General features: G+C 31.1%; 2 protein-coding genes and 1 pseudogene across 2 annotated transcripts; 2 read left to right on the top strand and 1 right to left on the bottom strand.

Moving 5' to 3' along the window:
- Positions 1-2,661: 2,661 nt before the first annotated feature.
- Positions 2,662-7,491, top strand: LOC114394987 (remorin-like). Its single transcript, XM_028356671.1, has 5 exons — positions 2,662-2,873; positions 5,552-5,602; positions 5,978-6,065; positions 6,683-6,764; positions 7,101-7,491. Exons 1-5 carry the CDS (start codon positions 2,738-2,740, stop codon positions 7,293-7,295), a joined length of 552 nt encoding a protein of 183 aa, XP_028212472.1. The 5' UTR covers positions 2,662-2,737; the 3' UTR covers positions 7,296-7,491.
- A 2,482-nt stretch (positions 7,492-9,973) lies between these two features.
- LOC114396019 (transcription factor MYB41-like) lies at positions 9,974-13,071 on the bottom strand. The gene is made up of 3 exons (XM_028357920.1): positions 12,472-13,071; positions 11,526-11,655; positions 9,974-10,836 (listed from the first exon to the last, which is right to left on the bottom strand). The coding sequence occupies exons 1-3, from the start codon at positions 12,605-12,607 to the stop codon at positions 10,152-10,154; spliced, it is 951 nt and encodes a 316-aa protein (XP_028213721.1). The 5' UTR covers positions 12,608-13,071; the 3' UTR covers positions 9,974-10,151.
- Positions 13,072-21,191: 8,120 nt separating this feature from the next.
- On the top strand, positions 21,192-21,773 carry LOC114397400 (annotated as a pseudogene).
- Positions 21,774-22,325: the final 552 nt, after the last annotated feature.

Raw genomic sequence — 22,325 nt, 5'->3', positions numbered from 1 at the left:
AATAGATTGAGACTAAACATAATTTATCTAAAAAAAATTACATGTAATCAGATTATTATTTTACGTGACTACATATCAAAATATATAATTATGATATCATCACTTAATTATAATAACTCATAGCAAAGAATAAAAATGATAACAAGATATAATATGGGAATTAAGACTAGTTAAAATTTTATTTAAAGACTAAAAAAATAAATGAAAAAAAATGAAAAATCAAAACAATATTTAACTCTTTAAATATCATACTTACCTTCAACTTCAATAGAACCACCCAAAGAAGAAAACTAACTTTTTACATTTTTTAAGCTTTCTTACTTAATGTCTTTTTTTTTGTCCTTACCAGTGTTCCTCTTTTATTAAATAGTTAGATTTTTTTTAATCCATATAAATAGAAGATAAATATTAATTCACATACAATATTTAATCAACTAAACTAAACCATATATACCTAGTTAGACTTCTTTTATAATATAGACAAGTGTTTAAACTACTATTTTTTAAAAGAAATAATTCTAATTTCTTTTACAAATTTTATAAAAATAAAAAACGGTTATTTTTATGAACAAAAGTTTATGCAACCATCACCTAAGTTTTTAGGTAAGCCATTTTTTTTTTTTTGAATTTGAAATAAATCTTGTGAAAATTAAGATAGAATTTGACAAAAAAAAAATCTCTATTTTGATCCATTCCATCAAGTACTACTACTAATAAGAGAAATCAAGTGTAAAAACAAAAGTCTTTATCATAAACCCATATAAAACTAGTGTAAAAACATTGGTGGAAAAACATGATTTTCCACTATACAATATATCCTGAATTATTTATTTCTACTTGGATACGGGAAGGGTGAGATTGGTAGAACAAATCAACAAACCGTGGAACTCGAGCAGAACAGTCAATATCCGGTGAGCCCCACACATATTGATGCTGATGCATGTAAAATCGAATTCATTTTCACTCACGTACACGTGGCAACGTGTCGTGTGTCGGCACATTCGGGCAATGTTATAGTACCTGCAACCCCTGATCTTTCTCGTTACTCCACTGCACATTCACCGTGTGATGAGCCACAATCTTTTTCTTTTCTTTTTGGTTAGTAGATGAACCACAGCCTAACTACTCTTTATTGTTCTTTTTATAGTTAATTATTCTTTTACTTTTTTTGGTACGCATCCTCTTACTTTCCTTATTATACTTGCAATAATTATTTGTTAGTGAAATTGATCTATCATTTCTTTAGGTTCATTTAATGGTTAAGATACAATGAGATAAGATATGATATACAAATATGATAAGAATATATTAAGATAATTTTCAATCTTATCCAATATTTGATGTATCCTATGATACGATATGGTAATTATAAAGGGTGGTGACATCAATGATGATGACAGTCATAGTGGTTGTGATAGTTGAGGTGACAATAGCACTAATGGTAACGTTTGTGATGATGACAATAACAATGATGATAATAATAATGATTGTGGTGAGTGATAGTAGCTATGATGTTTGTGATTACAATAGTGACAATGGTGTGGTGGTGGTCGTGACGACGATAATGATAATCAGTGGTAACAACGACAGTGGTGATAGTTGTTATAGAGGTGACGGTGGTGGTGACTATGATGGAGATGGTGGTGAAGACAATGATGGAAGTGAGGGCAACGACGATGGAGTGATAACAATAATAGTGGTGATAGTAATAGTGATAACGACGGTGGTAATGTGGTGTTTAGGGTTATAACAATAATGACAAACAAATCATATCTTATTGGTATACCAAACAATAAATTACAACATGATATAATACTTATCCTATTTTATCTTATCACCAAACTAGCCCAAACTTCTATAATTAACACCTTTATAATTTTTTTGTTTATTTAAACTCACAAATCAAAATATCAAATCACATGTAAAACGAAAAAAAAAAATCAAGCTCTTCAAGTAATTTTACACCCTACTAATTCTTTAAGTTTTATTAATTTTTTAATAAACGTCTAAAAAATTTAAAATAATTTTTATTTCAAATTATCGCAAATCCGTAACTATTTGAACAAAAACAATAGATTTTGAAGATTATAGGTAAACAAGAGAACCATATTTACTTAACTATACAAATAAAGGGGTTTAATTTTTTTAGGGTTAATTACATATTTTACCTCCAAAATTTCACAATCTTGCGGATTTTGCTCTTAAAGTTTTTATTTTATTTTATTTTTCCAAATTCTGTCTCCCAATTTATAAAGGTTGCAAATTGTCTGAATTGTATTGGTTTAAATGAATGAAATTGTCTTAATTGTGACGATTTAAATATGTCAAAGTAAAATTTCTGATATTTTGTAAACTTGAAAGTAAAATTTCTGACGATTTAAATATGTCAAAGTACAATTAAGTCTTATTTTTATTCCTTTATTTCTTTTCTCTTTTTCCATGCTAAGGCTTAATATTTTTTGGCTTAAGGCTTACTATAAGCCGGGTAATGTCCAATATAGCAGAGTTTGTATCCAATGTAACCACAATCAACGGTTCAAAATCTTGGATGTGCTTCCACATTTCTAAGTGCAAAATAGTTGAACACCTTAGAAACCATCACTTTATTAAGGGTCCACCATGTTTCTTGGAACTTATGAAGATAATATAAATAGTAACATTTCCTCTGTTTTTCTACCTCTCACTCTGCTTCTGTGTTCTCTGTTTCTCAATTCAACTTTCCAACTAGGCAACGGCAATGGCAGAGCTGCAATCGAAGTCTGAAACTGCCCCTGCTCCGGCTCCGGTTGTGGCTGAGGTGCCATCGAACGACGCCGTTGCAAAGAAAGCTTCTGAAACAGGGGAATCCAAAGCTATTGTTTCTGTATCCGAGAGTGAGTTTTTACATTCCACGTGTTCATGTCCATGTTTTCATTCTCTGATGATCGTTTTTGAGGGATAAAATTCGTGGGTTTTTCTTCAAAATTTGGTTTTTGAGTGTGTGTTTTGTTGAACTGTGGAGTTAGTTTGTGTCACTGTTGTTAATATGAAAATTTGGAAACATGATTTTGGTGCAACACTTCTAAGGTTTTGATCCTTTGAGAGAGTTCTGAGGATATGCATGGATTGGATGTTTTGAATGAAAAAGGATCATTTCACAAATTCTTCCAAAAATTCACTTTCACTTTTGGCTGATCTTCCTGAGTTTTATCTATATGATCATGACTTTTTTTTTCTTTTTTTTTTTCCTGTAAATGTTAATGGTTGGTTTTATTAGTTTTTTGTTAGCGGAAATATTCGAACCTATGACCTTTTCCTCCTTTTCTTCTCCCTCCACCATTAGATCAACCTTATATCTCCTATATGATCATGGCTTTGATTGTACTCTTGATGATATTTCTTTCAATTATTAGATCTGTATGGTGAGTGATGTCTTCTTAATGGGGATAGGGTAAGGTAAACGTTCAATTATATCTTCTATATATGATCTGTATACTGTGTTATTTGGCTAGCAGGAGTTGGTTTTAACTAGTATTAGATCAACTTTAATATTTAAATATTATTATTATTATTATTATTATTAGTTATCATAAGAAATGCAAAAAATTATACTTATCATAGAATTAAAGTGAATAAATATCAAATGACAAAATATCTTCTATATATAACCTGTGTATTCTTTGGCTTGCAAAGGTGGTTCTGTGATTTATTCAATGCTTATTTTGGCAACGTGAGTGCATTTATGCTAACTGTAGTATTTTTGGAGTCAGGTGAAACTAACTGTATTTAGGCTCCTTTATTATAGTAAAGAGAAACGATTTGTTACCAATAAGAACAACATAGATAGCTACGATTTTTGGGCATGTTGATTTAGGCTTTGAAGTTTTGATTCTTGTATATGAAAAATATTTTATTACAAGAAGTTATACTCTAGAAATATTGTCTCAACTAGCGATACTTCATCATATCTTGTTCTATACATGAATGATGAGTTTCTTCCCTGAACCAATAAATGATTTTAGTTAGGCCTTCCATGTGATCATAAAATGGTTTCTTTCCCACGGCGTAAGGAAACATGTTTTTCCACTCTGGCAAACGATGTTTTAATTTATAGGCAAAGTTATTCTAACCTTTTTTGGGGCTGACTAGCTGTTGTGTTTTAATTTATTGCTTATAATAAGACAGTGCGCATCATGATTCAAATCCAATAATGAAGAAAAAACTGCATTAAGTTATGTGTATATTTTATTTTATGCTTAAATATTTTCTTTTTGAATGGATTCTTATGTTCCAGGCTGTTGGCAACTGTATCAGTACTTGTCTATTTTTTCTCATTTTCAATTTTTTGTGCTTATCTATCTTTAGAATAGGTTTTTATTTTTTTGGGGTGGGGAATTAGGAAAATGTTAAAGATATATTGGTTTTATTTATGAGAATTGTTATCTATACAACAACTCGTACAACAGAATATATAACAGAAAGTCAGAAAGAGAGAAATATGAGACGTAATAAATTATGTGATGAAGAGAAATAAACACAAAAAGTCTTATAAAATGTTGCATAAGTTGTACGAATAACACAACTCTATTATTATTATTATTATTTAAGTTGGTGATTTTAGAGGTTTTGGTAATAAGTTTTCTATATGTTTCTCCTTGGTTCTGTATGATAATTTTACATTGTTTGATATGTATTGTTAAGTTTGGTTTGACAATCAATAAACGGTTAAACTTATGTGGGTCATGCTTGAATTTCACTTTTAAACAAACACTTATTGGTGATGCTTTAGTTGCACATAGTTGGATTTGGATGAAGACAACCAATTGCACAGCACTAATGCAGCTCCATGGCCATCCACACATTAGCTTTTTCTTTGTAACCAATAAATTAGCTTGATTGGGACAATTCATTCAATAATCTAAAATTAAAGTCAATTTGGTGAAGAATTTTTTTCGTGTTATTAATATTTTTTTGCATACACAGATACACTATTGATGATTTTACTGAATCATTGACATGAATCACATGACGTGTACATACAGCATACTCATAAGTCTTAAGTATATAGGATGTTTGTTTTCTGTCTTTTGCTGAATTGAAATATCTCAGTTGATCAGTGATCATGTTTGTATGACCGCTGAAATGTTAATTGAGCATATACTTGATATTTGATTGTGAAGGTTTAGTAAATAAACACTTTGACAAATATATATGGTTTTTTTTTTTTACACCCACATTTCTTCTTTTGATATAGTTAGGGTATGTTTGAGTAAAGCTTATACAAAATGATTTCTAGAAGAAAAAAATAAGAAAAAAAATGGGATGAGTTTCTTTATAATCTAATTTGTAGAAGTTCTTTCAAATAACTTTTTTAAAAGATATGATGAGAGAGCTTCTAAAAATCAATTTGTGTATAAGTTAATTTTAGCTTATAAAGAAATTTATTTTACTTTTTTATTATTTTCTTCTCCTATATGTTCTTTTGGATAAGTTTATCCAAAACAGACCCTTTGTTCCTTTTTATATCATATTTTTACTTTACCAATTTTACATGATTGTTTTGGAATAACAGAGACACCAGTTCCTGCAAACAAGCAAAGCTCAAGAGGATCCATTGATAGAGGTAAGTGTTGACTGTTCACATATTTCAATTTACACTGTAACAATATTTCATGGTCATTTGAATATTTGATCTTCATTAAAAAGTACATTCATTTAATATTTGGAGGTCCTAATTTATTTCACAATCGCCTGAATAACTATATTCACTACTATCCAAAATCCTGTCGCATATACACATTTGCAAATGTATACACGGATTTGTAGCTGGCATATTTCTGTCTCTTCCTTGGTAACATGAATAAGTGCTAGGACTAACACAATTACGTAATCTCTTTACAAAAATCCTGTTGGGAGATGCTGATTCCGGCTCACTTTTTTGATGGCATATCTATTCCTAAGCAATTCAGTGATGTTTATGTACTTCTATGGTCTACAGATATCGCTCTGGCTGAAGTAGAGAAAGAGAAAAAGTTGTCCTATGTGAAGGCATGGGAAGAAAGTGAGAAGGCCAAAGCAGAGAACAGGCAAGACTTTATGTACTTTAACAGTTTGCCTATGGAGGCATAAAAGTTAACAATATTGATTTTTTTCATTTCCCAATTTTCAGACACACCTTATTTCTCTCTCTTTCTTTTTCATCTCATCCTTCCCTCCAAGGTGTATATGCTTCAAAGATGTGTGAATATTTTTTTTTTTTGTAAAGTTAAAACCAAGTCACATTGCTACAGCAAATCTCACTAGGAAATAGACAACCTGTCAAATAAGTACTTTGTTGCTACTATTGCATGGCATAATATTCCTCCCAACCCTTTAATAGTTCACATGCCTCCACTAACCAGAGTTGAGTCTAGTGGAAGGAGTTAGTCCTCTACTCCTCTATAACGTGACAATTCAAGGTTTGACCATATTTAGTGTTCAGAAGTGTCTCAAATATGATTGCTTTTGAAAAAGAATAACCGTGGACAAGAAAAAAGAAAAAAAAAAGTGTGCATGCCTCCCATATTCTTAAGATATTGTGATTTTTGTGATTAGTAGGCCATGATGTTGATGATATGCCATTTCATAGATTATTTGATCCTTCTTGCAAATTTCCAATGTATGTTCATCTCCAAACTGTAAAAATTATTTGATTTGTTAACAGAGCTCAAAAACATCTCTCAGCTATCGCTGCTTGGGAAAACAGCAAAAAGGCAGCTCTTGAAGCTGAGCTTAAAAAATTGGAGGTAATACTTAATTAACCTGTTCAGCATTTATTAACATGATGACATTTCTTATATGCATGCTATGTAATAACATGATCTATATGGCACTGGACCGAGGACAGTGCATCCTTTCTTTAATATCAAACAATAGTAATAAATTTGACAAGTTAGGTCCATGTTTCCCTGCATGAAAAGGACTAGGATGCATGATATTAAAATATATTTGTTATGAGGATCCTTTTTTTTTGTCTTTAAAGATAACTTAAAAGCATGTGCTATGAAATAGTTTAGAACAGATTTTAACTTGTAATACTTTTGCTGATTAATATAGCTTTTAATAACTTCTTGTGTGAGCAGGAACAACTGGAGAAAAAGAAAGCAGAATATGGTGAAAAAATGAAGAACAAGGTGGCCTTAGTTCACAAGGAAGCAGAGGAGAAGAGGGCAATGATTGAAGCCAAGCGTGGTGAAGAGATTCTGCAGACAGAGGAAATGGCTGCAAAATACCGAGCAACAGGAACCACTCCAAAGAAGACTATAGGATGCTTTTGATTTTTTTTGCATTTTGGGTCTGATGTCCAAAATAATTTCTAATTGCCAATTTTGTATGTGGTTTCTCCTGTTTTGTTCTCAATGTTTGTTGTCTATGTGCAAAAATTAGTCCAAATAAAACATAATTTTTTAATTGTCTCTTGTTTTGATCATCTTGCTTGGGTGAAATGTTCTATGCAATGGTGGTTTTTCCCAAGAGTACTACTCTAATTTAATGATCAAGTAATTGAGTTTCTCTTTATCACTCTTCTGATCACTATTTCCCATTGGATCATAACAGCCTTTACAGTATCTAGAATTCAAAAAATTAAAAACAAAACAAATTTATGCACAGAACATAAAAGTAGACTCAATTGACACCAAATTTTAACGTAGGAAAACCCTCAACGAACCCATGGTCCTTAACTAAGAAACAATGTGTTGCCACGTCATACTATTTGCTCATATGTCATAACCTTATCAATTCTGCTCTACAATTATCCGATCTATTTAAAATGAATAACTTTATTAGATAATTACTTATTATTAACAGGTATTAGAAATTTCTCATTAATATTTAAAAAAAAATCCATTATAGCTAAATTTATTTATAGATGCTAAAAGGAATCTAATTTAATTAGTTGAACAGATAAGTTATTACAAATCTTCTTATACTTATCTTTGATTCTTACGAATAAACAAAAATTATATATATAATTTCCTATAATTAAAAAACATTATATATAAATAACTTTTGATAAGACTATAATGATATTATGAGTAACCGGTCTTTGTACTTAGGACTTGGGAGTAACCGGTCTCTTCATAAGATTAGCTTACATTTATGTGATTATGAATTCTGTACTTCATTTACTTTGAGTCATGATATTTTAATTATTTTTCATTTTGTTACTTTAGATCCTTTTACTCCTTGTTGGTCATGTTGGGGTGTAATGAAAACTGAAAAGGTCCTGAGCTGTTTGGCTCGGTAGTCCAGGATGAATGCTCCATGTATACCTGAGTAGGATATCTCTGGTTGGTGTGGCTAGGGATATTTTGCCAAGTTTATTGCTCACTACGGTTCATATTCTGAGACAGAAGGACACTAGTTGGTTTTCTAATAAATTAAAATTGGGTGAAACTGGAGTTTGAACATGTATGAAAATATAAAAAGGAAAAAAAAATCTTGAAATTCATAGGACATAAACCATTCTCTAGGAGGAAAGTCAAGATGCAACAAAATCTTACAATGACATAGTCTAGGGTCAAACGGAAAATAAATAGTTATTTTATATAAATTAGCAAAAAAAAAATTAAACATGTTTGTTTCTCATAATTTATGAAATACAATTAAAATTCTATAAATTAATAATGTCAGGACCTAAGAAATTTATTAATTTAGAGAGTTATTAATTTATCGATAAATTAATAATTATTAATTTAAAGAGTTTTCAAGCAATTATACTGTACATATTAAACAAAAAGACAGATTAATCTATGTCTCTTAGAATTACGAGGCAACAAACCTTGAGACTCAACGTAAATGTGTTCAGTGTATTCTTAAGCAAGTTTGACATATATAAATTACTTTTGGAAAATCATCCATGTCTTAAGTAACTATTAAATCATATTTCAATAGAGTGTAATATATTTTTTTTCAGTTTCTATGAATTATTAATTTATGATTTTCTTGGAACCGAAAATTATAAAGAGATTTCATGAAAAATTATTATCTTATTATTTTATCGAGTTTTTCAATTTTTTACATAAGTCCAAGTCGAAACCGGATAAATTTATTATTTTAAAGAGTTTATTAATTTATCGAGTATTAATTTAAAGAGTTTCTATTGTAGATCGAAGTATAGAATTAACACCTAAGACATTGATCTAAGAGCAACTCATTGGAGTAAATAAAAGTTTGTATAGAATAGAAGTTACTCGTATAAACTACTTAAGAGTTAAAAATAAATAAATTTCCAAGTAAAAATAAAGGTTCTAGTGTAAGTACAGAGATAAAATAAGACTCACTCAAAATAAGTTAAGAACAAGAGTTGAGTTTCTGGCATTAGACTGAAAATTGGTAAATAATTTTAAATATTTATGTAATGATGAGGTACCTACTAAAAAAGAGTGAAGAACTCAAATTGAATTCTTGAATTGGAGTCTGGTAATGCTCTAAGCTACACGGGTTTGAAAAACTTGAATAAGTATTCATGGATAGCTAACATCAAGATGATATCTAGAGAGAGAAAATAGAGAAAAGTATAAATATGATAAATAATATGATGCGTTAAAAAAAGAAAAAGAAAAATAATAAGTGTCAGTGAAGTGTATATCATCACTCAAACTTTTTCTCTTACCTTTAAACCTCTCATATTTAAATACAAGTATTCAAATACAGAGAAAAGGAAAAGTGAGAAATTTTAAGGCAGAGGAAATGTCCTCAAAGTGAAGCTAATGTGAATTTCACAGGTTTCTGAGTTCGGATCACACTAGACCATATGATAAAGTACTATGAAGGATCCAGTTTAGAATCTTTTGAGCTATGGATGGTTATAATTGCGAATTGTGTACTTAATTTTCTTGCTTGCTATTAATATGGTTTTGTATACCGAAATCTTATAAACAACATATTCAAAACATAATCAAAGACAACACGTGCAATTAACATTTACTATATTCCTAATAAGACTTAACTATAAAAAAATCCACACTGATGGATGCCACACCTATGCTGATTAATGATGACCATATTCAGCCAAAGTCCAAGTCATGTCATTCTCCTACTTCTTCAACTGCTTATATAGATAGCAATATTACAAAACACCAACACAAAAAGCTGCATGACACAAAATATCACTCATGCTTCCACATGCACTAAAGTGGACACACAAAAGAGTTTCCTTCCAAGAAGCTCATGTCATTGTTTATAGGAAAATCCAACAAGAGCTGCAAAGCAGTGTCTGATGAGTCTTCCATGTCATTAGAGCTTGACGAGTCGGAACCACGAGTCCCCCACTCAAACTCTTGTTTCACAATGCTAGAGGGTGTGATAATTTCTGGTGCATTAGAAGCCAAGTCTGCATTTGTAGCAATTGACTCACACTTGTTGGAAGATGACCCTGTAGAAAGAGGACTGTGGCAGGAACTAGTAGGAGTATTAGTAGTGATTTTGTTGTTGTTGTTGTCATCATCAGCTTTGTGATGATGAACATTGCGAAATGCCTCTCCAACTTCAGAGTTCCAAATGCGGAGAAAGTAGTCAGAATCAGTGGTTTTGTTGTTATCAGAGTTGGAATTGTTGGTGGTGTTGTGGCTGAACCTTGACGACTCGTTCGAGAGTCTGGCCTCGGCTTCGAGCCTAGCACTCTCCCACTGAGCCATGTGGCGTGTGGAGACAGATGCAGGTGCCTTGTGAAAAGGGTAAGTTGATGAGGCCAATGGTTCATGAGTTTTGGGGTCAAGCCCCATGCTTTTGAGACGCTTCTTCAAGTGGGTGTTCCATAAGTTCTTTATCTCATTGTCTGTTCTCCCTGGTAACTGAGAGGCTATTGCAGCCCACCTGAGAATTTGTTCAATGTATATAGTCATAAATGTGCATTTAAAATATGAATTTGAACTGATTCAGGTAATTCAAAGAAACAAACCAGCAATTTTATGTACTGTGTTAGAATAATAGTTCACCGAACAATCTTTTATTATAATAGAGTTGCTCTCCAGAGAAGTCTAAGTGTTCTGATTTAGTTGTTTTTTCGTATCTTTTTAGGCTAATAATTAAACGAGTTTGGCCACACCAAGGAAGAGGGAAAAGAGGGAGTGAGAGTTTCTCAATAAAAGTACCAAAAACCCTTAAATTTTTCATAGAATTTCTCTTATTATAAGGTATTGCAAAGAAAATATTGAGAGGTCTAGAAGGTCTTTCACAGTCACAAAATGAGTGGATCTTGAAAAAATCAGCGAAGTTGAGATTTTGAGTTGGGAGGAAAAGGCTCAATAAGCACATATAAAAATGTATCACACATTTGTTATGTCTTGGTTTTATGGATATGAGGCAGAAGACAAAAGATGGGAATCTAATGGTGGTACGCTTGGTTTAAGAAAAAGTTTTTTTTTCTCACCTTATTTTTGCCGTTTTTTTAATATTTGTATAGGAAATATTAAAAGCAAGATTTACCTTGTTTTATTTAATATTTATTTATATAGATATATTGAGAAACAGAAATGTATAGCTCAGCTCAATTAATTGTTTACCTATTTCCTAGGATGCCATGAAGCTGTATGACTAGTTTTTCTTCCTCAAGAGTAAAGGGACCACGCTTAATGTCTGGTCTCAGATAGTTTGTCCACCTAAGCCTGCAACTCTTGCCACAACGAAGAAGACCTGAAAGTGAAAATTAATCTTATAAATCTATGGAAACGTAGAGGTCATGAATATTAAGTTAAAAAAAAAACAGAATAAATGGTCAAGTATTCTTTTATTTGTTTGACAAAGGTTTGAAGGAAATAAAAGAACAAAAATTTTGTGATTAAGTGTCCAAAGTGGAGGAGTCATGGGCACTTGACAAGTTTGTCTGCAATAGAAATCTAATGAAAAGAAAATGAAGCTCAAGTTTTGGTTAAGATTAGGATACAGACAGAAGAAAAGAAATAGAGCAAAATAAGATCATAGGCTCATAGCTTAACATGAAAAAAGAGTAATGCAAACGTAATATATAATGCTCCAACCTCCAAGTACGGCATTAAATTTGTCTTATACTATAAATTACTTTGCTTTTCATATTCCTGCCTTTTAACTTTTAAGAACTTGAAAAAGAAGAGTAGGGGAAAAGGTCAAGAGGAGTTAAGTGGTAAAGCTTCACTTCACTTGTTCAATAGCTGTTAAATTGGTATGTCATGTGTTAATGTTATCATAGCATCATTCCATGAATGTGAATATAGCCAAAGACAGCACAAGTTTCTTACTCTTCAACCCAATATTGTTGTAAACTTCTAATAACTCAGTGCAATGGAACTATGTCACTAACATTAAAGGGACCAAAATAAAATCATCCAAGTCACTTGGAAGCAAGGAATAAAGCCGAATTTAAACAAAGTTATGTAACATATTAACATACTTAACAAAAACTAAAGTGATTTCAACAAAAGCTAATACAAATTAAGCAAAGTAACAAGAAAAGAGCAATCAAAGTGTCAAAACCTGCCATCCTTGGAAGAGAACGCCAGCTTCCATGACCACCATTTTTCTTGATATAACTAGAAAGAATTTCATCCTCTTCAGCTGTCCAAGGTCCTTTCTTCAAACCCTTCTTGTCACAACATGGTGTTCTTCCCATTATTCTTTCTCAAACTCTCTCAACAACAACACACACCACAGCACATGAACAAAGTACAAATATCACAAGCAACAAACTTATAGAGTACCCTTTTAAAGTCCACACTCCTCTTTTATATTTCCAACACTACAGAATCACCCCAAAGGCACACTTGAGGCACTCAATGCAATGAGAGCATAAATAAATAGTGAAGGACTTGGAGATGCTAAAAAGTTGATTTGAGGTGGCATTGCTATTGGATGGGGGCTTGCTTGCAAGTATGATCAGCGAGTTTCAAGCTGATGAAGTGTGCAATAAATGCGTGTGCTGTAGCATTGAGAGGTTGCATCATCATTGAGACAAAGAAGATGCACAAACAATGAAAGAGGAGGAGGGTCTTAATGAGGGTGTGCGTTTTGCATTTTTTTGGTTTTCAATTTGCACTGAAGTGGGGTGAGAGAGAAGCAAGATTGCAGTGAGGTTGATAGTGACAGCATTAATTGTGGAGAGAAAAAAAAATGGAATGCATTGATGGCGGATTCTCTTCCAGAAAAGTCAGTGCAGGATTCAAAACCAACAGAGACAGTTAAAGGGAAGGACTTGGACATTAATGGAGGGTCCAATTAATGGCATTGCAGGGTACGAACACATACCAGGAAATGAATGAATGCTACTACAAGACATGATGTTTCTCTTTCTTCTTTATGGCAAACATGACCAAGAGGAACAACTTATTCTCATTTTTCTTAATTAGAAATAGAAGACCATGACCTATTATTATTGTTATTCACAATGTCCTAGATTCTAAGTTTACACATTCAATCAAGCATAAGGATTAGCATCATTCGAATTTAATTAGTTTAGTGATTGGAACGTATGCTTTAATTTTAATCAAAAGGCAAATTATAAATGAGAGAAAAAACTCTAAGGATTAAGGACTAATGTACTGCTTTACTCACAAGTAGAGTTATCACTGCATGCTGATTATTTTGGTAAGGTTTGAGAAAGAGTGATGATTTAGGGAGTAGGTTTAGAGCCTTTTTGTATACACAATTACATATTCTGTAATCTTCAGTCGTTGATAATCTCATACCCTTTTGTGAATATTATTGTTTTTTATTGATTACATGAAATAATATTTTTTTATATTCATAAAAATCAAAGATAAATATCAAAAAATTTATAATAATTTGTATATTTTGTTCAACCAATTCAACTACTTTAATTATATAAAATAATTTGAGTTGGATTATATAATTTATTTTGATGTAATAAAATTTTGTGAGAGTGGAGTACAATACATCCCTCTCACATTAAATAAAAAGAATCTGATTTATGTAAATCGTAAAAGAATTATGATATATCTTGTCAGATCAGATTCATAAAATAAGTTGATGTTACATTATATAATGGCTGTATAAGATTTTCGTACCAAACTGCAACAAATTAAATTATAAATAAAGTAGAAAAAGTACAGTTCCTTTATTTTATGAAGAGAAATCACATCACATCCTATTTGAACGCAAATGACAATACGGGTCATCTTGAACTCCACTAAGAAACTCATCTACCTTCAGGTCTAGATGGGTTTTTTGTCAGCTATTTCTCATGACTTTTCAAAACACATTCAACATGAATTCTACTCCCACATATAGTCACATATCATTGAACAGACATTCACAACTAATTTAACTAAACGGAATATCAAGGGCACACTTGGCCTTATAACCTTATAGTGTGTATATTTTGGTAACTATATAAGGTTAATTTAGATTAGCAGGTTGACTCCATGCAAGGTCAGGATTAGGAAGGCATCACCAACACCCCAATGGGAATTTATGGTGAAATTTAAATATCAAACTCAGGTCCTATATTTGAAAAAGCGAATTAGACGAATCCCTTGTAAAACTAAATGAGTCAAGTCTCTTAGCCATTATGTTTATTTAAATTTATCATAACTCAAAAGGATGTTGGAGAGCAGGGAGAATCAAAAGCTCCTTTAATTTGATGAACGTACATAAAGTACATTAAACGAGTTATTAACATTTTAATACATTTATTATTAACATATCACCTGTAGTATACGTACGCATGAAGGAAGGTCACATGATAATAATTTTCTTAATCTTCTTTGCCTTTATGTTTTATTTGTAGAACATTTGCTACTGTTGACTCGGCAAGTGAATGGCAGAAAGGTGGATGGAACATGGAAGGAGGGAATTCAACGAATGGTCAAATAAAACCACAGACAGCAACAGTGTCAATCCAATGCAATCATCTACTAGTAATAAATGCAGTCAAACATTTCAAGCTCACGTTATAGTCAAAAGCGATGTTTTCAGTTTGCTACTTAGGAATTGTTTTGGAGTGATAAATTTAGGTGTAGACTTGTTTTAAAAAACTATTTTATTATAATTAAAACTTTAATCTTAGTAACTTCCACAGTAAAAGTCAACACATTTAAGATTAGGGTGTCTTTGAAAATAAGACTCTAATTTTGATTAAATAGTATAACAAATATTTCTAAAGAATTATTCATTTTATCAGCAAAGACACATTATATATTAGGACAGGAATATGAGGGATACCTCAACTCTTTTAGAGTTTGTTTGAGACAGCTGAAATCTTAAAGCTTTTTGCCAAATTTACAAGTGTCAAAGTTCCTACAAAGCTTTTGTACAAATATAGGTTCTTTAGACTGTTAAAATATAGGAAAAGCAAAATCTTTCACCTTAGCACTCAACCATGACAAAGATCTAAGTTTAATTAAAATTAGGACATACTCTACATTTGACACATAGTTTTTTAAGACAATATTATTTCTATGCAACCATAAAGTTCGTACTGATCGAGTGAAATCAGCCAACCCACCATAATTTTATAAGCAGAAATGTTGTAGAAAATGATTCCTATATATAATCTTTTGTTATCATTACTTGAACCCCTAACCACTTGTAGCATTCTTTCCAAGCAAGTGGAGAGAAAGAGAATAAAAACAGAGGATGAGATGTACACTCCTCCTCTTGACAACAGAACGGTGTAATATGTTATGTCTCTAGCTAGTATTTATAGAACGAATTATCAAAACGTTATGAATAATAAAAATGGTCAGATAAGAGGATAATCGTAAAATTAGTTTTCATTAGTCATTAACAAAATCATTATTTTTATCTAAATGTATCTTTTGAACAAGTATGAATCGATGAAATAATGCCAATTTCATTCTTCACACCATAAGCCAACGTAACCGTATAAAACCAAATGGTCAAATTAGTTAAAATTTATATTCGATACTAAAAGAAATATATGTTAACAATTTTTTATCCTATATACATTTATCATATGTATACATAGGTTAAGGAAATAAAAATATAGTTTTTAACACAAATTATTTGATATTATTTTTTAAAATAATTGAGAATAAAGTATATATATATATACACTTTGATCCTCAAATGTGCAACTCAAAATGCAGATATACCTTCCGTACAATGTCTAGCTACCACAAAAGCTTGGCGTATTTATTGACATGCATGTCTCATAACTACACGTGTTCCATGAAAAATAAAGTGCTACTTTGCAATCTAGCTAACTTATATTCATTTATAGCTACTTTGTGACTTTTAAAATTTGGTGTGGTTCCCTTGTGTTCTCTTCACTTCAATGTTGAATATTATGAAATATCTCTTTCTAGTTAGAAACATGGATCACTTTCGGAAGCAAGTGATCTCCTTATGCTTTGTTCTCTTGTATGATACATAATCTACTGTTCTGCAAATTTTCTTATTTTGTGTAGAATTTCTAGATAATTGTTAAACTATAGTGTGGTCTTAAAATCCACAGTGGAGAGACGAAGGTTTTCATTTTCTTTATTTAGGGCTTATATATGTCAGATTTATGAATGGAGACGAAGAGAAATATAATAGATTAACAAGAGTTAATTAGTCCCTTTGTTTAGGGCTTAATTTAGATTAATGATGGTAATTTCTTAGACTTTTGAGCTCCAGTGACCTATGATCAATCGTTGGCCCTGGGTGTCATTAAGGCATGCGGGTCAGATTAGATTGAAATTTTAATTTTTCTCTCCTTTTTAACATTTATTTTTTTATTTATAATTATTTTATTTATATTTTAGGTTAAATATTTTATTTGGTTTTTTATCCTTTTTTTTTATTCAATTTATAATTTTTCGCCTTTGCGTCTCCACAACATGTGCATCCTCGCACTCAAACAAAGTGTTTTCCACATTATGTCATGTCATGTTCCATCGGTCACTCATGACCCAACATGAGAAGGATTCCTCCTCTCTCTTCGTATCTCACACAACACTAAGTTCCAAGATTTCTCATTTGCAAAACTCACACAATTCTTTCCTATCATTTCTCAATATTCATGATTCCCAAAATTTTCATGTCTTATCAATCCTTTCTCACTATTAGTGTCTTATGCTCAATTTAGGTCTTAGTCCTTAATCCTCCTTCGCAAAGGTCCTAATCCTTACTCTAAGTCCAAGTATTTATATCCTCATAGCTTAGAGTAATTAATTATTACATGTCCATGCATTTAATAGATTCACACCCTTTTTCTTAAAAGTTAATTCATTACTTCTCGTAGTGAACAATTTAATTAGTTTGATCATTCCTTTCTCAAATGCACTATACTTAGAGTCCAATTGTCCCACAAGTTAAGATCCTCATTCTCCAAACAACATTTAATCAACCAATTATCATACACAAACAAACCCAGCATACACTGCCCAAGGATCACGCTCCTAATCAACACAATTAATTTAAACAAGGAAACTCAGATAAATTAACCGTTAATAACCACAACATTGATGGGTATCCTCCTTCTAAGATGGAATCCTCATAATTAACTCACTCATATATAAGACAATTATTTCAATTAAATTTCACTTTTCCTATAAGCTGATATCTCAGTTCGTAAAATTATAAAAATATCATTTGAACTCTGATTCTCACCCAAATTTACAGGGACACTCCCTAATAGGTATATTCCTTCATAAATTTTACCACTCAAAAATTCATTAATAGATTTTTAAAAAAAAAATTAAAAACAGTTGCAGTGAAGTTACTAAAATTCACTGTCTTGCATTTTTTGAAAATAGTAAAACAACTGTTTTTCGTAATATTTTACAGAGATCACCTTTGACATTTCACATACCATATATATTTTTCCAGAGGCTCAAAACTAAAACAATTTTTCTAATAAATAAACATCTCAGTTGCCAGAAAATCAGATTTTCAAAATTATTGAAAAATAGTAGACGAATTTTCTAAAAATCAAGAAAAATACTAGACACTTCTCAAGGTCAGGGAACAACATAACTTTTACCAAACTCAGATTCTCAATAAAAGTAACTTTCCTCTATTATATTCCTCTGCAGTACACGTGCTTGATGTTACCAATTAATTTCCTAAAAATACTTCTTAAGCTTTTTAGGTCAAGCCAGCCAATTTTTGTGGTTAGTCCTTAGGGTATGTCTATGAAACGAGCAACCCAGTTTTCCAAGAAAAGGTGTTATTTTTTTTTTTTAAATCAAACCAACCCAGCTTACATATTTACACAAAAATAAAGAAAAATTAGTGTAAGTGATCAGAATAAATTTTAAAAATTTCTACAACATCCTGAGGGTCCAAAATAGGAAAATGGTCTAACTTCCTCAAAACCTGTTTCCATTAATTTTTTAAAAAACAAAATGCTCTCAGTCCAAAGTAATAAACATGCACTCTTCCATTTTTAACAACAAAGAGAGATACACATGGTACAATACAACTCTAAACAACCCATATTACTCAAAAACAAGAGAAGAAAACTTGGTCTATGAAGAAAAGAGAAGAAACTCCCCATACCTCACTCTTAAACAACACTAAATGCAATAAAATAAAGCTTGAGCTAGAGAATAATATATCCTAATTTGGTTGGAAGGGGCTTTGAGATCCATGGAGAAATTTTAGATAGAAGCTGAAGAAATTAGGGAAACTTGGAGAAGAAGAAGTAAATGAATAGTCACAAATGAGAGTAGGAGAAAGGAAAGCATTTTTTAAAATTAAAAATGACTCACCCTATTCCTACTAATTGTCAGCGACCTTCTCCAAGGGCTTGGGGGGGTCCAAGTTTTGATTTTAATTGGACCCCTATGAGGCCCAATTAAGTTTAGGGTTAGGGTTTTCATGCTAGGGATAGGTTTTGTGTCTATTTTAGTCCTTACGTGTCATTGATCCTCACTTAAGTTAATTTTTAAATCACTACCACCTCATAATCATTTTTCTATGGTCTAAATTAATTCATTTGACCCATAATTAAACTATTTCCAATGATTTTCTTGATCACTTATTTTACTTTTCACTAATAGTTTATTTCCACATCATAACTAAATTAATTAAACCACATAAGACATAAATTTTATTTTATTTTTATGTCTATTAACATGCATTTTGTATTTAATGAGAATTAAATCCATAAATATTTTCATTTAAATAAAAATCAATTCATGTGCACATATTCACTGATTGTAAATTAAATAAACAACAACGAGACACAAAATAGAAAAAAGTTTTTTACTAAATATACTTTCTTTGAAATAAAGCTTATAGACATCTAATAATTACTGTATAAAACTAAAATCAATTTAAATTTTTAAAATTTCCAAAAACTTAAAATTGACAATAACGTCCAATAGGTCCTAAGGAAAACTATCCTTGACCATGAGAAAATCATGTTTTGCTCAATCGCGGTTTCAGGCTGCAGGTCAGAAAAAACAAGCCAGGCATGCATTTAATATGGAATATTGACCCATGAATGTATAGCAAATAAATTAGGCAACAGAATATGGCATTAAATATGGCTAATGAAAGCAAAACTATTTCTCATATACTACTACGAAATTAATTCTGCCAATCCAAAAATCTATTTATGTGCAATCACAGTATGAGATATCTTTTAATTCTTTGGCTAGTGAATATTATACACTATTATACATCCAAAACTAATTCTCATACATCAAAATGGTGGAACTTCATTGCTGAATTGTTGCATTAGGCTTGCACATTGCTTTAAGGTTTATCAATCATAGAGCATGGTGATTAGATGGGTTTTGTCAGCCACCATCTTTTTCATCTATTTTTCGATTATGATTGATTGGAGCAACTACATCAATCGGATTAATCATGTAAGCCTCTCTTAAACTTTTTCATTTTCATGTAATTAAATGGGTTTAAAACTCGTCTTTGCTATGTTACTCTCAATATGATTCTTATTTTGTACAGCTTTTCTTTTTTAATTGGTTTCAAATCTAATTTCGTTTCAGATGATTATTTACTTTCGATGCTCAACTGGTCTTTTATTTGTTTCATTACCGTGACATTTATTTTTTGTATTATGTCTTCTTGTCTTTTTCTTAAAAATTAGAAAAAATAGTGCTGTTTTCAAACTGTAAACCGAGTGGATAGCATGAATGAAAGCGATATATAGGAGAGAGGGAGAGAGAGTGAAAGTTGTGACAAGTGATGTGATAAAAAAAATAAAATAAAAGAGAAAAAAACGAAAAGAAGATAAAAAAGAGAGTAATAATCCAAACAGAGGAGCTGATTTCTCAGTTCTAACAGAAGAAAGATATAAACAAAAATTTTAAACTCTATGGATAGCTGCCACTTGTGTTCTTCTACTACACACAAATTACGCACCCAATGTTATTCATAATTGGAATCATGAGTAAAAAAAATGTATGAAAAAAGAAAAAAGAAAAACTACATAATAAATCAAATCTTCCTTAAGTGTTATATAAAATGTTTTCAGAAATGATATTTAAATTTAAGTTTTTTTAACTGTTTAATTCAAATTTTCAATCTTCTTGTATGATATTTTTTTCTGACTATGATATTGATACTAATCTTTATTGAAAATCATAAGGGCAAATAAGATAAGTATTTTTCTTCCTTAAGTTAGGATTTAAACCTTAGATTATTTGATTAAGAGACACAAATCTTTACTACTTGTGTAAATTATTATTGGATGACAAGTAAAAATGACTAAATGAGAATGTTATAATATATAAAAATAGTTAATAATAATTTTTGTTTAGAATTAGTTTTCATATATATCTCTTCATGATTTATCTTTTTATATAATTACTGGATGAATTTAATTATAATTTTTTAAAATATATGTTAATGTATTATAAAATATAAAGCATTAATTTTTAATTTTTATTTCTAATACATCATAATCCTATACGAGTTGAATTTTGATACTAGTATCAATATTTTTATACTAATCAGAAATTATCTTAAATGAATTTAAAATAGTTGTTATAAAAGTCAAATATCATTTTGTACATAAAAAGTTATTATTAGATCACCATGTAAAAAATTTGTGCTGTTTACCATATAGACGGTTTTTTAATATCAATTTCAAATCTCAACATGTGCACCTTCTGTTGTATGATTCTATCTGTTTCACTTCACTTAGAGAAAGGGATACAAAAACATATAGAATCATTTTTTTTTCATATCATAGATACACAATAAATTGTACAGCTACATATCAATCCTATTCAGCGTATAATTTCTCATGCAGTCAATAGTATTGATCTAGCAGGGGATCAAAATTCTTTTATTTATTGTCTTTCAGTTCAAAGCAACAAGCACTAATGTTTCCAAAACAATCACAACCTTCGAAGGCAACAAACCCAATACCCTTTGAACTGCTTCAATGGAGGCATGACTTATACCTGCCCAAAGGATTATTACCCTACAAAGTTTGAGCAAGACCAAGATTCATCAACAGCATCAACATGTCCAGAGTACATCAAATGGATCCATGAAGATCTAAAACCATGGAAGAGAACAGGAATCACTAGGGAAATGATGGAGAGGGGAAGAAATGTTTCATACTTTAGGCTTGTGATTAAACAAGGAAAAGCTTATGCAGAAATGTATGCGGATTCATTGAGACAAGGGATGTGTTCACAATATGGGGAATTCTACAACTTCTAAGGTTGTACCCTGGAAATGTACCTGATTTGGAGCTATTATTTGAGACTGGGGATAAGCCTGTGGTGGGTAAAGAACACTTCCAAGGAACACCACCACCTATTTTCCATTATTGCGGGCATAAAAATGCATATGACATTGTCTTTCCTGATTGGAGCTTCTGGGGTTGGTAAAGTTTCTACATTGAATTACTAGTAGTTTCAATTGATGTTGTGTAACATGTGGGAAGCAGGAAAAGAAAGGACACGTGGCTGATGATGTGCATGTGGGGTCAGAAAAAGCACACGTGTTAGGAGGGAGAATATAAGGTTGCGTGAATACTCATTCTAGGTCATGTTGAAGGTGAACTCTCTTCTTGTTGCTTCTCTGATTCTTTTGTTAATTCCTTCTTCTCTACACCTTCTCTGAACCTTTCTTCTCTCCTCAATCTCAGGTGTTATTCTGAACCAAAGATGTTTAGTTGCAGAACACGGACTATGAATTGTTGATTTTCCCTCTTTCCTTTTGCGGAAACACTATAGCTATTTTCGATTTTTGTGGGAAACATCGTTCTTAGTTGTTATAAACACTAGTTTCTGCTATCAATACCAATTATACGTTTCATGTTGTTATGATTCTCAAGTTAATTTAGACCAAAACTTCCAAGGAACACCACCACCTATTTTCCATTATTGCGGGCATAAAAATGCATATGACATTGTCTTTCCTGATTGGATCTTCTGGGG

This window comes from Glycine soja, chromosome 18 (assembly GCF_004193775.1).
Source record: "Glycine soja cultivar W05 chromosome 18, ASM419377v2, whole genome shotgun sequence".
Classification (NCBI taxonomy): Eukaryota; Viridiplantae; Streptophyta; class Magnoliopsida; order Fabales; family Fabaceae; genus Glycine; species Glycine soja.
This window is presented reverse-complemented; position numbering and strand designations above follow the sequence as displayed.

What these genes read in the sequence shown, in the direction of transcription:
- LOC114394987 (XM_028356671.1), top strand. Translation starts at nt 2,738, where the DNA reads ATGGCAGAGCTGCAATCGAAGTCTGAAACTGCCCCTGCTCCGGCTCCG. An exon ending in TATTGTTTCTGTATCCGAGA is followed by an intron (nt 2,874 to 5,551) that starts GTGAGTTTTTAC and finishes TTGGAATAACAG; the next exon opens with AGACACCAGTTCCTGCAAAC. An exon ending in AAGGCCAAAGCAGAGAACAG is followed by an intron (nt 6,066 to 6,682) that starts GCAAGACTTTAT and finishes ATTTGTTAACAG; the next exon opens with AGCTCAAAAACATCTCTCAG.
- LOC114396019 (XM_028357920.1), bottom strand. Translation starts at nt 12,607, where the DNA reads ATGGGAAGAACACCATGTTGTGACAAGAAGGGTTTGAAGAAAGGACCT. An exon ending in TTCTCTTCCAAGGATGGCAG is followed by an intron (nt 11,656 to 12,471) that starts GTTTTGACACTT and finishes TTTCACTTTCAG; the next exon opens with GTCTTCTTCGTTGTGGCAAG. An exon ending in CATGGCATCCTAGGAAATAG is followed by an intron (nt 10,837 to 11,525) that starts GTAAACAATTAA and finishes ACAAATTCTCAG; the next exon opens with GTGGGCTGCAATAGCCTCTC.